At 40.0% G+C, this 19,608-nt stretch overlaps 1 protein-coding gene across 1 annotated transcript in view; it reads left to right on the top strand.

Moving 5' to 3' along the window:
- The first annotated feature begins 371 nt into the window (after nt 1-371).
- Nucleotides 372-19,608, top strand: part of LOC136435828 (NXPE family member 3-like) — a 31,524-nt gene continuing 12,287 nt past the window's right edge. Inside the window, exons 1-3 of the mRNA XM_066429541.1 lie at nt 372-641; nt 4,004-4,686; nt 7,572-7,627. Coding sequence (XP_066285638.1) covers nt 576-641; nt 4,004-4,686; nt 7,572-7,627 — 805 coding nt within the window. The 5' untranslated portion in view covers nt 372-575. The remainder of the gene's footprint in view (nt 642-4,003; nt 4,687-7,571; nt 7,628-19,608) is intronic.

Below are 19,608 nucleotides of genomic sequence, written 5' to 3'. Positions count from 1 at the left end.
TGCCTACTCGGTGATTTTATGTAGTGCTTGTTACAGCAAATGGTCAGGTCCTATGACACGATATACAGCGAAGACTAGGTGGGTAATTAACCCATGATTAACTAAAATGTGGGAATTATACGGGTGCGTTAATGGAGCTTTTGGAAGACATCCTTAATCCTATCAAATTTCATAGGCACAAAAATAGAAGCAAACCTAACTGAACTGCTTGCGCACGACTAACACTCAAATAGAAATACGCGAGCGATCAGACAAAATTGAAGACCTCGAGCTCCAGCTATACTTACACGTACTGTGCAGCCAATTCCAAAGACGCAATCGTAGCCATTGTGGTCCTGCAAGTCTAACAGCAATTACTCTCTTCAGCAACTAATTTCCACACCGACTAATATACAGGCTACACTTGTCGTCAGACCTATTTTAAGTGACTGATACAATTTAAAAGGGTGTTTGTTTGTTGATGGTAATATCCGCCTTTTTTTTTCCAAAATTCATCCAGCTGCATTATTTTGTAAATGTGAACTTCCACCATTTTGTCCTTCATCGGCGTAAATCATACCTTGCATTTGGCCAGGATGACGATAACAAAAAAAATCTGTTTAGCAAGCTGCCTTGCAATCCTGTCCTTCTACCTATCTCAGGTGAGATTAATATTTCTCAAGCAACGACTTATGACTTTTATAAGTGTTATAGGCTCGTTAAGGAACACAATCTTATTTTTACCTTGTTTGCTACCATTACAGTGAACGTGAGCCCTGTTGAAATTTTGGACCCATCAAAAAAAAAAATTGACAGAAAAGAATCTAAGTTAGATTAGCTCTTGTATCCAGGAAATAGAAAACTTCTTTCTCGTCTAGGTAAGCTAACTCTGATTGTTACACCATTAATCATTTTTTAACCCCTTTCTTACGGTCTCCTTTTTCGAGAGATATGTGAAAAAAATGTATTAACGATATTCTGGGCCATAACGAGTAAAAATTTAAAAAAATAATGCCGATTAACGCGGTCTTACGCGTAGTAACTTCCGGGCTGTATCGTGAGTGCTGAAATTGCATAATAGTAAAGGTTTTTTTTTTTCAAACTATTCCTTTTTCCTAGTCCTCTATTTCGAGGGATTCATTTTCTTTGCCCAAGTGATTTAGAAATGCTAACGATTGAAAAGACTCAAATTTACCAATTCTTTAGACAGGTCTTAACAGCTTGTCTTACCTACGTCCCTAAGAGAGTACACTTAAGTCAAACAACATGCTCTTCATAAATTCTTGTTTTTGGAAAATCGGGATTTTCAACGTCTCTTTATAAAGATGAGGGTACATGTTGGGAGGGGTAAAATAGACTTTTCAAACAGTATTTTATATTTTGAAATATTTGGCTGAAATCTGGGGACACATAAACAACGCACAAAAAGTTCGGAAACTTAACTTTAGTTGATCATATCTCCGTAGTTTTTTTACCGATTTTGATGCATTACATATCATTATAAAGCTTGTGTGATTGCATTTTCTATGATACCAAACTTATTGTGATTGAAAACCCACGGAACAAGTACCAGGACTAATAACGTGAGTGGGTCACGGATAAAAAGTGCCCAAAGTTCCTTGTTGGTGTCATACGCGCGCTGTGACATCCTATCGGTATGGGTGCGGATGATGACTCAATATATTGTTTCCTAACGTTCTAAGGTTATTTCTAGCACACAGAACATCCAAGGTTATTTGTAGCACATCGAAGATCCAATTGTTTACACCACTTAAACACCTGCGTCCTGCAACGGTATCGTCATCCACAGGTGTTATTTTTTGTTATTGTTTCACAACAAACATTGGGGTATGGGGAGGCATAACCTCCAGGGGAAGACAAGACTTGTACCCTGAACACTCAATGCAGAAAGATATCGTGACACAATACTTGATCCGGTGGCCATCCCTTTCCTCTATAACTTGGGGCCGAATGCCTTGCTGCAAGATGATAACGCCCGCCCACACCGGGCAGGGATCATCGCTGACCATCTCCAGCATGCAAGTGTAGAGAGGATGGAGTGGCCCTCTAAGATCCCGGATCTAGACCCCATCGAACATCTATGGGATCAGCTTGGGCGAGCTGTCCGTGCAAGAGTGACCGAGAAAACAACGCTGGCTGACCTAGGACGACTGCTGGTGGAGGAATGGGACGCTATCCCACAGTATCGCATTGCGCGACTGGTGACGAGTATGAGGAGGAGGTGCCGTGCTGTAGTGACAGCGCGTGGCTGGGCCACCCGTTACAAAGACCCCTTGCTAACCCGTTACTAAGACACAGATTATTGGTTTTGATAAAGAATAAACTTAGCTTTCATGAATATGTCTAGTTTATTCTTGTTAATTTTTCACAATACCCTCGTACAGAAGTCAATATCAACAGAAGAATATGTACGGAATAGCATGTTTGACTATAGTAAGGTAATCTGGGCACTTTTTTTCTTCGACCCACTCTCTTTAGCAGGCCTGATGCTCGTTTCATGAACTCGCAATCACAATAAGTTTGGTATCATGGAAAAGGACATCAAATAAGATTCTAAATGATATGTAATACATTGAAATCGGTAAAAAAATAACGTAAAAATGATCGACCAAAGTTAAGTTTCCGAACTTTTTGTGCGTAGTTTATTTAGAGTTAAAAGATTCACTTAATCAAATTATTTCCTATAAACAACGTTGTTCAAAAATGGAAAGCTATTGGTGTCACCAGACTTAATTAAGGGTTTGTGTTCCTGTCTGTACAAACATAACCTGGTTGAAAAGATACCTGTATTCCTTTTCATGGCGGAGGAGGGTATTATGGGAATCTCCTAAAACGATACAATATTCGTCTTAAGACTACTTTGATGCACCCGTAACATGTAAAAAGTGAATAGTTTACCCTCACGTCAGACTTCCGCATTCGTTAGTTTCAATACTATGATTGCACGACCTCATATCGTTGCCAAATAATACTGACCTTAACGACTGATACACGTATTAAAAGCTGCTGATGGTTGTGAATGATATTAAGTGGATGGGTAGGTTCGATGATGAGCCTCCTAGTATGTTCCTAAGGTACTGCAGCGTAGTTTCAAAGTTAGAGGTCTAATTTTCTGCAAGTGCTACGATCATGACTTTTGTATGGTAGATAGTCACAAGCCCAAGCGCCACTTGAACTACGTTGTGTACGTCTGGGCACCCTAGCCGGCTTGTTTGGAGCTGCAGTAGGCGTTTTTGATTTATTTGTTTTGAATTTCGGACATGAATAACTAGAAATGGGGTCGACGGATCGTCTTGATTTATTCAATGCAGGTAGCTTGACCGATGCTTTACATAATCGAATACTAATTATGCAATTCAGGGGCTAATCTTGCATACATAGCAAGGAAAGTTGATAAATATGCTGCATTTCATTATAGAACTCTCAAACATTTGACATGCGTAGTTGAACAAGAAAGAGGTATCGATAGATATCAATAATGCAAATAGCTACCTTATTTGCATAAGTAATAAGAAAGTACTAAAATACACTAATCGTGAATGATTGGAATTTCATTCTCGTGGCATCAGGAAGCTAAGTAAATGTGAATATTATCAGACATAAATCATGCATGACAGGGCCTCATTAATATAACTTATTAGGACATTTCTTTAATTGGATTCTTACTGTACGACCTGACTTCGGGGACACTATGCCCTAGCTGGGGTTTGGGATGCAATTCATGTTAAGCTTCAAAACCATGGTCATGTAAAACATATATCAACACATTAGACGCATACATGTATACTAGTCCTGTACCACCAAATGGTGTTTAAAGTCTTTTGTTCAGAACATGCTATCTAAAAAACCGTTTCGTATATCATGCTTTCTTGAGGAGTTACACGTCTTTAAAGGTCTTAAGAGCTAGACAGGTTGAGGTAACGCTTAACAAATAGAGATGTAAGAGATTGTAATCAGGGTATAATTAACTGGTGAAATAGGCTTGTTTATTTTGTTTTCACAGACAGTGAACAGAACATTCGACAAAGGGGCGCCGCCAATGAAATATCGTCATAACCTCAATGGTGAACCAAGGAATAACCAGGCTCGCTTTGACAGGAAGCGGTTAACATGTGCGAATAACACATTGGTGTCAATTGCTAATTTGTCAAGGTCCTATTACGTTGGCGATAATTTATCAATCAGCGTGATTGCCAGGGATGGATGGAATCGATATAAAACGGTTGGAGAAGATTTCTTTATTGCTAAGTTGTATGGTACATATCCGACTAACGCAAGCACTGCTGGAAGGGTAATGGATTATGGAAATGGAACGTACAGCATACGTTTTCTTTTAAGCTGGTCGGGAACCTTATCACTATCAGTCACACTTATTCATCCAAGTGAGGCTGTGCAAGTCCTCAAAAGAATTCATGACACGTATGCAGAGAGACGGGTAATGTCTTGTGACTTTATTGACACAGAAAAGAGCTTTTCAGAAAGAACTAAGTGTAGACATAAACACATCAAACCCTATTTTCGAAATACATGTAACTTTTCTAAACCAAGTGTGAATGGCACATGGTACTGCATGCAGCCTAAGAGGGCTTCATGTGATTCTATTTCAAAATGTCAACGGGACGAGGCAGCAACTGAAAAGCTCCAAAATGCAATGCTTACACCCGAGGAGAGAAGGCTGTTCACCAGGTATATTTTGCAAAGTTTATTTATAGACAATGTAAAAACGTTTTACACATCATTTCGGTACCATGATATACAACATCTATTTCTTAACAAAAATTTTCTGTTTAGTCCTATCAAGCTTCTATAGCTTCGTAAGACATTTACTTTATGTGCGGAAATAGTGTGTAATATTCTTAAAATGCTCTGTAGCGTAATGGAGTACATTATAATAAATATTGTTTTCTAACCCGTATCGCATATGCCCTTTACCAAATTTGTATATGGAGGCAAATACGACAACAGCATTTCCCCAGCTTACCATTTATTTTTCATCTAGAATGATTTGATATTATTAAATACAACATTTCTAAGGCAGTTTAAAGCCTGTGACACTTTCTGTCAAACATGAATTTCGTACCGCTCAGTGACCGCAGGTAACCTTGCGAGACCGTGACGTTTCAGAATGGTCCAATCGGGTACAATGTAAGGTTATATTGCAAAACAGAAATTTACTAAATATTTGGCATACTAACTACTTTTGGCAGGACTTATGAATAATAACAGTACAGATATTGATCGAATATCTATGGAATATTGTCATAGGTAGAGGCTATTAACAAAAAGGGACCCCGTGGAAGCTGCAAAATAGTACCGTCCAAACATGTTCGAACGTTCGAACGGCCCCCCGGGGTGTGGTATGGCGCGAAAACTGCGGGGAATTTATACATCAGCGGGGAAAGAGCAGTAAATTAAAAATCGTTATTTTCAACCCAAAATCATTGTGCAGCAAGTGAAATTGTAGATGTATTCCATAAGTACCCTGTCTGCGAAGTTGGGTATTGATACGACCACGCGTTTAACAGTTACAAAACTGTCTTACCATCAATTACGTTACTCTAAAGTGTCACAGGCCTTAAATACCCGTAGTATGCCAGCTTTAAATGTTATTTCCCCGGTCAAAATCACATGATTGCTAGAAAAAGCAATGAATCTGTTAGTATTATACCTTGCTGAAAAATATTATCCAAGGCTATTTGACCTTAGAACTATCATATTTTAGCAAGAGCAATTTTTGAGGGAAAATTAGGACAAAAATAACAGTTTTCATGTTTTGGCCCCAAATAAAACATGATATCGTCAAATTAGACAAAATAGCCTTGGACAGATTAACATCGTTTATAATTATCTCCTATAGCGTATAAATTGAAGGTTAAAGTCCCTGCCCCCGCCGGGGAATTCACAGATCAATGAGCAGCAGTATTTTTTTTACCAAAATCTTTATTTTTAACCCGAAAATATATGAGATTAGATTTTTGTTTTGTTTTGATATTCTAAATATATTTGTTATTTCCATCATCTGGCCATTTTTTTTGGAAAATAGATAGATACATCAAAAGTAACGTGCAAATAACTGCTAACGTAACCAACCCCCAGGTGTCACCGGCCTTAATTGGGCTGAGTTAGATGGAACTGATACTATTAACCCTCAAACCACCGTAGTTTTTTTACGACTAATCTTACCGTATGGGATCAAAACTGACCCACAATGTTTTCTACAAATATAGCTTAATTGTAACCATTTTTGTGGTTTTTATAGATGTATAATTCATGTAATCTATAAGAGACAGTTTGACATGATTAGCTGTGAATAATTTCTGCCTATTATCATAATTTATACGAAAAGAGGGAACATCTTTTTTTGCAACTAACGCTGTTCAGACAAGCGGGCTCTTTTGAGGCCTGCGCTAACACTTGATGTCATATAACATCTGAATGTCTTACGCTAGAACAACCAAACTTGGTCGACTTTGCGAAAATTTCGTTGGCAACAATTTGAATTCAACGAAAGAAGTAAACAATGTTTTCATGTTCCTATGGCAACCGGTTTCTGAGAGCCATATTTGGAAAAAAAGTCGCTTATTTTGGATTTAACAATGTAATTCTAGGGCTGTCTTTTTAAACTGCACTTATTTTCTTATATCAATACCAACCAATGTAATTCACTATAACTTTTATAATTTAACATTCATAATTAATGCATATTTGATTACGTCATCGGTCAAAATCTAAGATGGCGGACGATATATTAGATTAGCTATAATCGGCTATTTCAACCTCAAATTTCAACATTACCATGTTTATTTAAACAGATACAATCTTTATATAAACACTTAGTTCCAATTTTTTTGTGTTATTAGGTTTTATTAAAAAAAATGCATTGGAAAAAATTCAAGATGGCGGAACCAAGATGGCGGATTTCCCTAGTGTAACCTAATATAAAATAATGTTTATGACGTCATAATCACGTCGTGCCTGTTGCCATCTTCAGATAACGTCTTTGGATATATTACCGTTATGATTCATCATACAGAATTTCTATTTAAGTTTTATCGTGTACCTTTGAATTATATGGAAATACCCAATTTGCTGCTTTTCGTCAATAAAATCACATAAATGACGTCATAATACGTCGCAATGTCATAAATCTTTAAGTTTATTAAAAAATTTGATTTTTTTCACGATTCTACCAAATCATATTTTGTAACTATGATTATAATAACCCTTCTCATACATGTTACCAGATGATCAGTATCAAACAATAGGGAATATGAGTGCAGATTTTGTTGGGGTCAGTATTGACCCCACTGGACCACGCGTAAACTTTCTAAAATAACTTAATCAACAATGAACCAATCTCGGCAAAAACTTGTGAGAAGTTATAAGACACATATACGAACAAACTCATAGAAGGACTTTTGTTTTCGACTCGAAATGTCAAAATGGCACATGTTGATATACGCCTGGGGTCAGTTTTGACCCCATACGATGGTTTGAAAGTTTAATACATACAAAGTTGAACCGCGATGTAGTGTTGCAGTAATAAAGGGATTCAATTCGTTTTTCCCTAGGTCTCTTCTATATCGAGAGATTCCGAACAGCATCAAGATTACTGTACACGGAACTGGTAAGTAAAACTTATTTCTTTTGATAACAAAATGATAAAAATGCCTTTATATCTTAGTGAGGGTGAAATTTAATCAAAATAATACATCTTACATCGTTCATTTATTAAAGCTTTGAAATTTCATGATTAGACGTTGTAGAACATAGTATCAAGTTACTTACGTGGTTGGTATTATTGTTTAGTTATACATTGTTTTTTTACCCTTAAATAATGCAGACAGATTTAAAAATGCTAGATGATGAATAATGCTATCCACAAAGTTTAGTTTTTAGTTGAAGAATACCAACTCTGTTAAAAAATGATAAAATGCTAAAATTCCAGCTGATAATTGTATAAATGCGCCTCTTCTAGCTTTTTCCTCACTAAAAACTGCATTTAGATTTTCATAAATTCCTGCAATTGCAAAATGATTAAAATCTTTCAGAGTGACATATTATTGATATTTTTAGTTTATTATCACTTCGAGTACCTCATCGATTGGATATCATTTGGGCGTTTTTCTACCGAAATAACTGTCCATAGTCATAGTCATAGTCTACATGTTCATCTGAACAAGAAGGGGTGTTGCAGCACCCTTAAAAATTAATGTAGACGCTACTATGATTTAAACTATTTATCAATAAAATTTACTTATCTTTCAACCGTTGCCAGTATGAAGTTCCAACTATTTACCACTATGCATTTTCTAAACATTTTATGCAAATGAGTTTTTGTTTAAAATTGAATTGCCTTAGTGTCTTATTGTCGTATTCAGTGTAATTGTAATGTTGAGTGGTCCGCAACATCAGTTTGTCTCCCTGGCGTTCCATTGTGTATTGTATTGTTGCAATTTTTTAAATAAAGATAAAGATGATTGATATCTATCGACACTTCTTTCTTTCTCAACATATGCCGTGCGCCGTATAGGCCTAAAAAGGAATATTTAGAGTATTTATACGGCATATTCACGTGACGTCATCACCCCTGCCCTCCGTGGGTGGCCATGTTGGTGCTCACCCTGCAGCAAAGTTTTTCGGTGTCCGATGGTCTCTAAATTTCCAAGGAATGCGAAGTCGTCTGATCGCTGTTTTCTTATATACAAAGAGCCTCCAGCCTCACATCCTTTTCGCTACAAAAATCCAATTTCACCTACTAGAAATGACCCATTATCGACGACCGAGGAAAGATTTTCCCCAGAAGCCTAAAAATATGGCCGCTAAACTGTTTACAGAGTACGCATAAAATCAGTTCACAGCATACAAGTGTTCCAAGGCCTGCAACCACGTAGTACAATGCCTTGAGTGTCGTGAAAAAAATTGTTGACAGGGAGTATGTTATGATCGGAAAAGTTCGACGTTGAAAGACCCCCAGTTTACGAACCTGTCTTAATCAACGACTACACGGTGCCGCGACTGTGTTACACAACGGGCCTGTAATTTGCTTTTTGACCAGATACAAAAGGTCCCCATACACACACGTTGATTCTCAAACTTCAACTTTTTAGATCCGCTGTTCGTATGTCAGAAATCCACTTTTGTTTCAGTCGTTAGTTTCTTCGTATGTTCCCGCACCAAGTCCGCACTTACACTAGAAACGCAAAAAACCAATCTTACTGTTACCCGATCAGTGTGTGCTTTATCAGTCCCAATCCAACATCTGACCACGAGGCCAAACACCATGATTATGAGACAAAACGTTTTAAAGGGAAATTGTGAATGGCGTAGAAAACATCTGCCATTTCGATGGAGAGTTCCAAAGGGCTCCACTATCAAGTGAGCACCAACATGGCCTACAGTTCTCGTTGCGAGGGGGCGGGTCACGTGACTGAATACGCCCTATGTGTTTTGATACTAACATGAACACAGTTTTTTGCGATATTAGCATCTGGATATGAAATGTATTTTCCCGTCGGTTAAAAATTGAGTAAGCCAACAAGTCATTCGTCAATGCGGCTCTTCATTAGTGAATCAAGAACGATAAGTGGTCATGTAAATAATCACTTAAACTATCTGCATACCAAACATCGAGACGATCAATCACGCCCTTCTTGATTTTTTTTTTTTTAAGTCAGTTTCTGGAACTGCGAAACAGCCGCTAAAGTGCTAAACCCTACTCTTCAATTCTTGTCTCAAGGTTGTCTTTCAGTTAAATCACGGGCTATAAATTGCATTTCAACCACTGGTCAGAACACAACCACATGCTCTTGAACGCTGACAAATGCAGAGTCAAGACCTTCTGCTTCATGATGCGTCCACCCCCACCGCTGCCCCTTACCATAAATGGGAAAGAACAGGAGAACGGTTATTGATGCAGGCTGATCTAAAGTGGGAGGCCAACGTGTCACAAATGCTTTCAAAAGCAAACAGCCGTCTGTTTCTGTTAAGACGCCTAGGAACGTTCTATTTGTCAGCTCTGGACTTACTTAAGGTCTATACCTCATTTGTACGACCTGTGGTGGAATATTGCGTCCCTGTGTGGAACGCCGGACTTACAATTATGCAGGTTATCAGGTTGGAGCGTGTGCAGAAGAGGGCGCTGCGCACGATTTTGAGAGGACAATACACCACCTATGACTGAGCCCTGCAGCTAACAGGTCTTGAGACACTGAACGACCGTCGAGAGGACCTATGCCGAAAATTTGCGAACAAACTTAACCCCGAACTCCTCCCACCTACAGTGGGGGAACTACATGGCAGAAACACTAGAAACTGTAGGAAACTCAGAAACATCAAGTGCAGAACTAACCGCTACAAGAACTCCCTAATACCCTATCTAGTCCATTTACTTAACAATTAATCACAATGGGATACAGAATAGTTTGCTCTTTTTAAGAACCTTGTTAAGTCACCGAGTTGTAGATAAATTTGATTCGTTTTAACCGTTATGGATATTTTGATAATGCATGTCAAGACGTTTTAAGTATTTTCCTTGTGATTTTAATATAATGTGATATATGATTGTACAGTGTACGTAATTCAGCTTTTAGCTGCCATGTTACCCTTTTTCATGATAAACCATTCATTCATTCATTCTATATGCTACGCTACGGTATTTATGTTTGGGACCCGCCGCGGTACATATTTTCGCTCACATGCTCCCGACGACGGTCTCTCCCGTCGTCCTTTGCGCCGCTCACTACGAAATGCCCCCCCCCCTCATTATCGCGACTGTTTCTCCCGTCGTCCATTGCGGTAAAGTACCCCTTACTTTCAAAAAACACTGCGTAGGAAACCAGCATCCCCGATGTGCGCTACCACTTGAGGTGATTTCACTGGACGTCTTGGTGTAGCGGACCTTTTCGATGCATTGTCGGGTATTTTGGGACTCAGGTGACAACTTAAAGAGTTGCAACATGTTAGCGAAAGCTACACTTCATAGCAGTACGTTTTGATGTGAAGAACAGTAGGTTTTTCAATATTTTGTCTGATTTTCATATACGGAAACGTAGACAACCGGGAAGTAAGAAAATTCTGCACGAAAGTTCTTGTGAAACCAAGGAGGGCAAATTCTTGTGTTAGAAATATGTACCGCAGCTGTCGGCTGCAGCGTTGGTTGCCACAGTGCTTTTGTTTTTGCTGTTAGAGAGATCATCTTCCACGTTGTATTCATGTTACTCTAATGCTTCAAAGTCCTCCTTAAAGCTTCCTTGCTTAATGTCACTGAAATCGAAGTCACTCCACACGAAGTCTTTATGGCCGGGTCACACCCGTAAAAACAAAGCAACTTTTCCAAACGCTCGGCGTGGGATGTATGCATATCAGGGTAATTCACACATTGACGCGACTTTGAATCTCCACACCCGTTTTAATCATAACACAATGGAGACTTGTCCTACCCACTCCCCTTCTATAAAGCCTCCTTAGTGAAACCAAGGAGGTTGGTGTAACAGATGCAAGTTTACCGAATACAACGTATCAGTCGTTCTCAAAAATATATGTGGCTAGTGTTTGTCCGATTGTTGCAGCATTTTGGTAAATAAACTGCCGATACGGGGCTAGAGCTTCAGATGAGATGAAACGTCACAGGAATAAAACTGTTATGGACCGATGTTGAGGTCATTGGACACAGATACAGGGAGCCAAGACAGAGGGATTGTGGAGCTACATGGTTTATTCCTGACCCCCAGGATTCCAACACATAGAATGACAGCCTGAGTCTTTCCCAGAACGAGGCTGCCTTGGACCATTCCACTCTCATGATGGGGGGTTACAATTACTAAATAATGGTCTTACATGTGTCTTAGTGGGTTCATAACATGCCTCCCCTTCCACAAGAGGATTGACAAGGTCAATTCGAAGAATGATAAAGAAATGAAGCCACTAAGTTAACTAGTTACAATCTACATATCAGGTATATCGTTACACACGAATTATATCAAACTGCAGTAAACAAGACAGTGTATGTACCTTTGTTCAGAATATGTTGTAAAATAAGACATGGCAAAAACTATTGTGTAGCGATTTGAGTTACTTCAGACAGCAAACCCTGGATAACGAAGAGATCCAGATTGAATGCTGGGCACACTGAAACATAATCGGCTACCATAGTATGAACTTGAAGAGTCTTACAATCAAACAAAGGAATTGTATCAAGCAATATGTAAAATATTATGACAGATTTTGATGTAAGAGACATGGCAAAAACTATTGTATAGCGATTTGAGTTACTTCAGACAACAAACCCTGGCTAACAGAGAGATCCAGATTGAATGCTGGGCACACTAAAGCACAATCGGCTACCATAGTATGAACTTGAAGAGTCTTACAATCAAACAAAGGATTTGTATCGAGCAACATGTAAAATATTAGGACGGAGTTTGATGTAAGAGACATGGCAAAAACTATTGTGTAGCGATCAATACTTCAGACAACAAACCCTGGCTAACAGAGAGATCCAGATTGAATGTTGGGCACTCTGAAACACAATCGGCTACCAAAGTATGAACTTGAAGAGTCTTACAATCAAACAAAGGAATGTATCGAGCAACATCTTGCATGTTATGAGGACAATATTGATGTAGAAGTGTTTTCTTTGGTACTCTGTTATTTGTGATAAGCAGCCCATGGTGAGTGAAACAGGAAATGAATACCAGATGTGGGTCACTGAGACTCACATTACAACAACAACCAGACAAAGGAGCAAGTCTGGGCATGATTTCTGGCCACGTGGCATGGCAAAACTGAACTTTACAAAGCAATGTTACATCAGACGAGTAAAAGTTAAACACAGATTAAACTCAGGGGTAAATCTCACTGTAAAGAGTCAAATGTCCCTGCGCCAGCATATGATTATAAAGGGAACAGTCTGTAGATGGTGCATACAACAGTAGAGTCTGGTGAGGAGTATATTGTTCTGGGAGTCTTCAGCTTGCACACGATCCCTGAAACTAACGATGGAAGATTCCAGAATGTTCCTTGGCCTCTCAATCCCACCCGACGACTGGAAGCTTGCTCGGCCGCCCGTTGCTGGCAGTGGACCCTGAAGACTGGACACGTGCCTGCATTCTCTCGCTCCCGATTCCACCCGACGAGTTCGGCAGCGTACTTGACTAACCGTTCTGTCAGCAGACTCTGGAGATGGAAAGCAAAAAATTCACCTCTCTGATCCACCCGACGACTAGAAGCTTGCGTGACCGCCCGTTGCTGACAGTGGACGTTGGAGGCTGGATACAGTGCCGCATTCGCTAGCCTGGTTCCTCCCGACGAGATCGACAAGCCAACTTGACCACCCGTGCTGTCAGTGGAGTTTGGAGACTGGATACAATTCATACCCTCCTCCACGTTGTACGAGATGTTGGCAACCCATAGTATACTGTGAATCCTGTCCGTGACGCCATATGTTATGGACCGATGTTGAGGTCATTGGACACAGATACAGAGAGCCAAGACAGAGATTGTGGAGCTACATGGTTTATTCCCTGACCCCCAGGATTCCAACACATAGAATGACAGCCTGAGTCTTTCCCAGAACGAGGCTGCCTTGGACCATTCCACTCTCATGATGGGGGGTTACAATTACTAAATAATGGTCTTACATGTGTCTTAGTGGGTTCATAACAAAAACTTTGGTGGGAACTGTGGGTCACATGTCAAATCTTCCTACCTCTGATTGGCTAGCCGTTATGTTATCATGGTGTGCAACAGCGGCGTGCTGCGGCAGAAGTGGTACTGCTGGTAACGCTGTTAGCCGGAAATTGAGCAAATTCCGACAATACAAAATGCCGTATATTTTTTTGTAAACAACTTTTAGGCCCGCAATGTACTCTAGATTGGTTGTAAATGTCTCGCCGATGATAAATCGTTTAATGTTGTGAGCTGAATTATGAAATTTGACAGCAATTTGCGATATTTGAAAGGTCGTTTCCTACCTATCGCTCGCCCCTACAGGGCTCGCTGTTCGGCTCCGCCGAACCCCCAACCATTTTCGGCTCCGCCCCTCTCGTGCCTTCGGAATCACTTAGGGTTTCGCTCGGGATCGGAAGCTTGGCACGGGTGATCCCCGCGCCGAGTACTTCGTCACGATCGGAACTTCAGCAGCTATTCAACGATAATACCTTTGCCTACCGCCTGTGGTCAAATATCACAACAATAGAATATCTAGAACGTGATATAACAAAAACGGAACTTCACCTACGGTACTGGGGATTGTCGATTGGGGGTCCATCCTTATTGAATATAACCTTCGTTCTCTTAACAACTTCTTACAAACTGCATATCTTTACAATGCATACATAGGTTCCTAAGTTTTGTTGACGACAAATATCCGAGCCTTACTTCCGTATATCTATTCATATGTGTTGAAAGTGAAGGGTCCCGTAGCGCAATATGGACCTTTCTGTGGGATATCTTGCAATGCCTCGCCTCGACATTTACTGGGATTGGCCTTTTTTGTGGGATATATACTCTAAAGATTGCGTGCTGTCCACTGGATGGTTTTGAGTAGTTTATAACGTAATGTGAAAGTAATTCCTGTCAAATAGAATCACTGCTATTATAGCAACAATTTATTTAACAATTTATTGTTGCATAGAAAAGGTAATTTTTTCAGAATAAATGTAGCGTTTATTGTAAAATGTGATTTTTATTCAAGTTATCACGGTGGACCGTTGCTAGTGGAAACCTTCCAATGTAAGGGTAATTTGATAGTAGATGAACAGAAAGGTTTTCGCAAAGCGAGAGCCTGTATTGACCACAAATATACATTTTCTACTGTTATTAGAGCAAGGATTCAAGAGGGTAACTTTTTCATGTTATATAGACTTTCAAAAGGCATTTGATTGGATAGATAGAGATCTCCTGGCTTACAGATTTCTTGAATGCGGGGTAGACGGCAAGTTTTATGAAGCATCAATGACACCATATAAATCACAAATGGCATGCGTGCAACTCAATGAACACAACACACAATTGTTTCCTACTTCGGTTGGAGTTAAGCAAGGTGACGTATTATCACCAACTCTATTCTCACTGTATGTCAATGACCTGGCAAATGTAGTAAAAGAGTCTGATGTTTTGGTGAGATGATACATGCAGTATACTACTGTACGCAGATGATATTGTTCTCATTGCTGAGTCTGAAGGCCAGCTACAGGAAATGCTGAACATAGTAACAGAGTGGTATTTAAAATGGAGGTTGATGATCAACCAATCTAAAACACAAATCATGCACTTTAGAAAACGTGGTACTAAGCGTAGCACTTATGAGTTCATGTTTGGAGAAATGAAACTTGAGTATACAAGCTCATATAGATACTTAGGTCTCCATTTAGATGAGCAGATGACTTTTACCCCTGGTACCACTATTCTTGGAGATGCTGCGCGTAGGGCCTTGGGAGGTATACTTGGCAAAGTTTAAGTCCGAAAAGCCTTACGATAGGAAGCCTACTCTACTCTGTACAGTTCATGTGTCAGTCCTATACTGGATTACGCTGCGGGTGTGTGGGGTTTTAAAAAGTATGACAAAAGCATTGTTATTCAGAATAGAGCCATTCGGTGCTTCCTTGGCGTTCACCGCTTTGCTCCCACTCATGCCATAAATGGTGACATGGGCTGGACACCGTGTGAAGTAAGATGGAAAGGGGCTATGGTGGCTATGTGGAACAGGCTAGTGAATATGTCTGACGACAGGATTACAAAGAAGGTTTTTAGATGGAACCTGCGAAATAATGGTCCCTGGAGTAAAGACTTGTATGAAATATTCTTTGAATCAGAACAAAAACATGTTTTTCAAAATAGGTTAAGAGGCGTTACGAGACTAACCAAAGATGTACTATTTTCGCAATATGAACAAAATGAGCTTATGAGCTTTGTTAAGAGCAAGGCTGGACTATAAAACCACCCGATAAATTCAGCTAACGTAAACTCCCAGACCTCAGTCTGCTTCTGAATGCCGTGGTGTTCACATCAGTGAAGGGGCTCACTGGCTAAGACAATCTACCAAGTATTGAAGTTACTTCAGCACATGTTTGAAATCATATAATGTATTAAAGGAATCAAAGTATAGTTGCACATAAACAAGTCAGCTTTGTAATACCTAACCAATAATATGAAGCAATTACAACACTGGCCTGCCATGCTCACTGGTAGAATGTCCCAGACATTGGCTGTCAGTATACAAATTACATTTCTACAGAGCCCCTGAGTCTATACTGGTTTCTTAGACTACCAAGTAGTCACCACAATTGTATAAGTCATACCTCTAGACACACAGCTATCAAAGCTAATTCAGGTCTGAGGAAAATATAGATACAATTCCAACTTTGAAGGGGTTGCTTTGACAGTTGAAAACACAATGTTATGATTGTCGGAAAGTTGCCTAGCAAAGTTACGTATTGTATTGATTAAGTAGCTTTGTTAATCCTACATGTATCTGGATTATTTTGTTGGTCTGACAATGTTTTCTTCAAAATTGACAAAAACTAGTGAGAGAAATACAGGATTTTTCAAACATTGAGACGTCAGTTAATATGCAAATGATTTCCTGTCGTCTGCTCTGATCCCATTCTATTGTTCTTGGAGCCAGGTGGGTATAGATCCCCTACAGAGGATAATCCATTTATGAGGATGGGATGAGGGTTGGAGTCAATTTAGCTACTAACTCCCTGACAGAAGAAAGTTTTTATAGGAGGAGAACCCTGGGTCATGCTTTCTTGTCAAACTAAGAACCTATGCATTGATAAAAGACTCATTCTCCCCGGAGAGATATGTTACACTCCCTCTTACAAGAGCTCAGAGATCTCTGAGTGCCCAGCTGAGAGCGGGCATATTACCTTTGTCTATTGAAACAGGAAGATTTTATGCCATTCCTGGGGATGATAGAAACTGTCTACTGTGTAATCTACATGAAATTGAAAATGAGGTCCATTTCCTATTTTATTGCCCTTTTTACGACAGTTTACGCCATACACTGTTCAACAAAATGAACAACAGGAGACCTGATATGATTTGGGAAAGAGATGAAACAAAACTTAACTGGTTATTCACGGAGGAGGTATTTGAAATTGCTTCATACATTCTAAAGGCTTGGAAGGAACGTAAGCACTACATCTACTCATAACAAGACAGCAACAAAAAATTCTTCAATGGGATGATTTGATCCTAGTTTTCGTTTTGTTTGGTTTTGCCTTTACCCTGTCAAGTACTGTTTTGACTGTTATATACTGAGTTGACATACGTGTGTTGCCTTCAACAACTTTTGATTTGAATTTAATTTATGTTCATTTACCACGTGCTTTCTTGAATTGATTTGAATCAATGTACCAGGTGTGTCCCTTTTTTGTTGTCACTATATTATGCTCATATTATTTTGTGTTACTCATAACTGCTATTATTATGGTTTAATTCTGAATTATTATTATTTACTACTGTAACTCTACCAATACTCCCATGTGAAGTTTATGTATTCAATTGGTGTCATATAAGTCCGTATGGACTGGGCGAATTTATTGAGTCATTCATTCATTCATTCTTTCTTGTACTTTATTCCTCCCTTGGGAGAGCATTGCATAGCTCAAGTATTTACAAAGGGGATGCCATGACACTTAGCATGTGGTACATAGCGATCCTGTTTTATAAAATAAATTATATTCTTATATTACTGACATTTCGTACTTATATTAACAATCTCTCGGCGGGCAGGTGAACGAACCTGCCAGGGGTATCCCATGTCCCACACGTATAGTCTTCTGATGACCGTTGGGACATTAAAAACTCATTCGGTCAGATCTATCACATCATATCTATAAAAAAAACTGTTCTTTCTCATCTCTATTTCTGTGCATTGTACAAATAACTCTCAGAGTTATCTAAAGTTCTTTAGTGTTTCACTCTCAAAGTTCAGTGATCCCTTTCTGGATCATTCCCTACAACTCCTTGTGACTCCACACAGTTCAGTTCTCCAGAACTTGTGTGTTTAACAGCATAGCTTCTGCAGAGGCTGTGTTGTAATCTTTGTTGGGTGTAGTTAAAGTCCAGCTCTTTTCTGCTCTTTCTTCTTCTCCCGTATGCACTTACATACTTTATGTGTACTCAGCTCTCGTGCGCTCTATTCTCCTCCCCCCGTGCTGCAGTTTTGACTCCCTTTCCAGGTGGCGTGTTTTATTGCCATGGCTGCCAGGGGCGGAGCAATTTGGCCGTTGTTGTGATGAAGGCGCTCCACACAGCTGGTTCTACAACTTCTTCCACTATCTCGGCACCCAGCATGACCTCTGTGAATCTCTCGTATGGTTGCTCGTGCACTTTTATCATGACTCTTACTCCCAGGATGTTTGCTATTTCTTCTGCCAGGGTTCGTCGTAAGTTGTTAAAAGTGGAACATCTGGTGACTAGATGACCGACCAAGTCTTCTGTCGGGTTGTGGCAGGTTGGACATGTTTTAACGGTGTGTCTGGTTGGGATGGTACTGAGGAGTATGAGGTTCTTAAGGTCTCTCTGGTACTCTGGCTGTTGTCTTGCTAGCGCCCATAACTTGTGGGGTTTTTTGTTTGTCTGGTGAACCTGTGGCAGTTGGTTTCGGACGCTGTGCTTGCCCTCCACCTCTCACTCTCTTGTGTCTGTATCGTCGTCTTCACTAGATGTTTCCATGCATTTACTGTGGGGAAATCTGTTGTCAACCAGTATCCTTCCAGCCACTCCACCAGGCCATATTCCTTGAGCAACTTCAAAACACTCCTTCACAAATCCTCTTGTCTTACTGCCTGGTTTTAATAGGACGTAGGAGTACAGCCTGAGGAGGAACACTCTCTTTGCAAGTACAGTTTTTTGCAGACTGACAAGCTTTCCGAAAAGGCAGAGTTTACACTTGTCCAGGATTGACTTCAGACTTGTCATTCCTATTGCACTTAGACACGCTGTCGTCTCTGTCTGGAATTGCATGCCTTGCATGTTTTTTGCTCCCCTTCTGTGCACTCTCTCTAGTTTAAGTAGATCGCTCCTTGAAGGGTCCCAAAACTCGCACCCATTCAGCATGCTGGGAATGACCGATGTGTTGTACAGGGTCTTGTAGATTAAAGGGTTGGGATGTTGTCCTTCAGAGCCTGTTGTTAAAATCGCACTAATCTTTCCCTCCCCTTTTCTGCATGCCCCCTCAATGGGTTCTTTTGATAACATGTTGGCAGAGTGTTGTACCCCAACATGCGTTACTGTAGCTGTCTCCGGTATAGAACTCGATCCCATTTCCCATGTGGTTGTATCACTGGCCACATTTTGGCTGCTAGTTGTCTGCCCAATGATGATGCATTTACTTTCCCTGGTGCAAATTCAAATCTCCATTTTCTTCCATAATGTCCCATAGTGTTGATCATTCTCTGCAGACCTGCCTGTGTGCTCGCCAGCAGACATATGTCATCAGCTAAGGCAGGTGAAGCACAACTGATCCCTCCTCTGCTCACTCCTCCCGACTGTAGCTATAGTTCGTCGTGCACATCATCTGTTGCTAGTAGATAGCAGGTAAGGGACAGTACACCTCCTTGGTTCACACCTCTTGAAGTGCTGAATTCTCTGGAA

This window comes from Branchiostoma lanceolatum, chromosome 5, assembly GCF_035083965.1.
Source record: "Branchiostoma lanceolatum isolate klBraLanc5 chromosome 5, klBraLanc5.hap2, whole genome shotgun sequence".
Taxonomy (NCBI): domain Eukaryota; kingdom Metazoa; phylum Chordata; class Leptocardii; order Amphioxiformes; family Branchiostomatidae; genus Branchiostoma; species Branchiostoma lanceolatum.
Note: the sequence above shows the minus strand (reverse complement) of the source record. Positions and strands in the feature narration are given on the sequence as shown.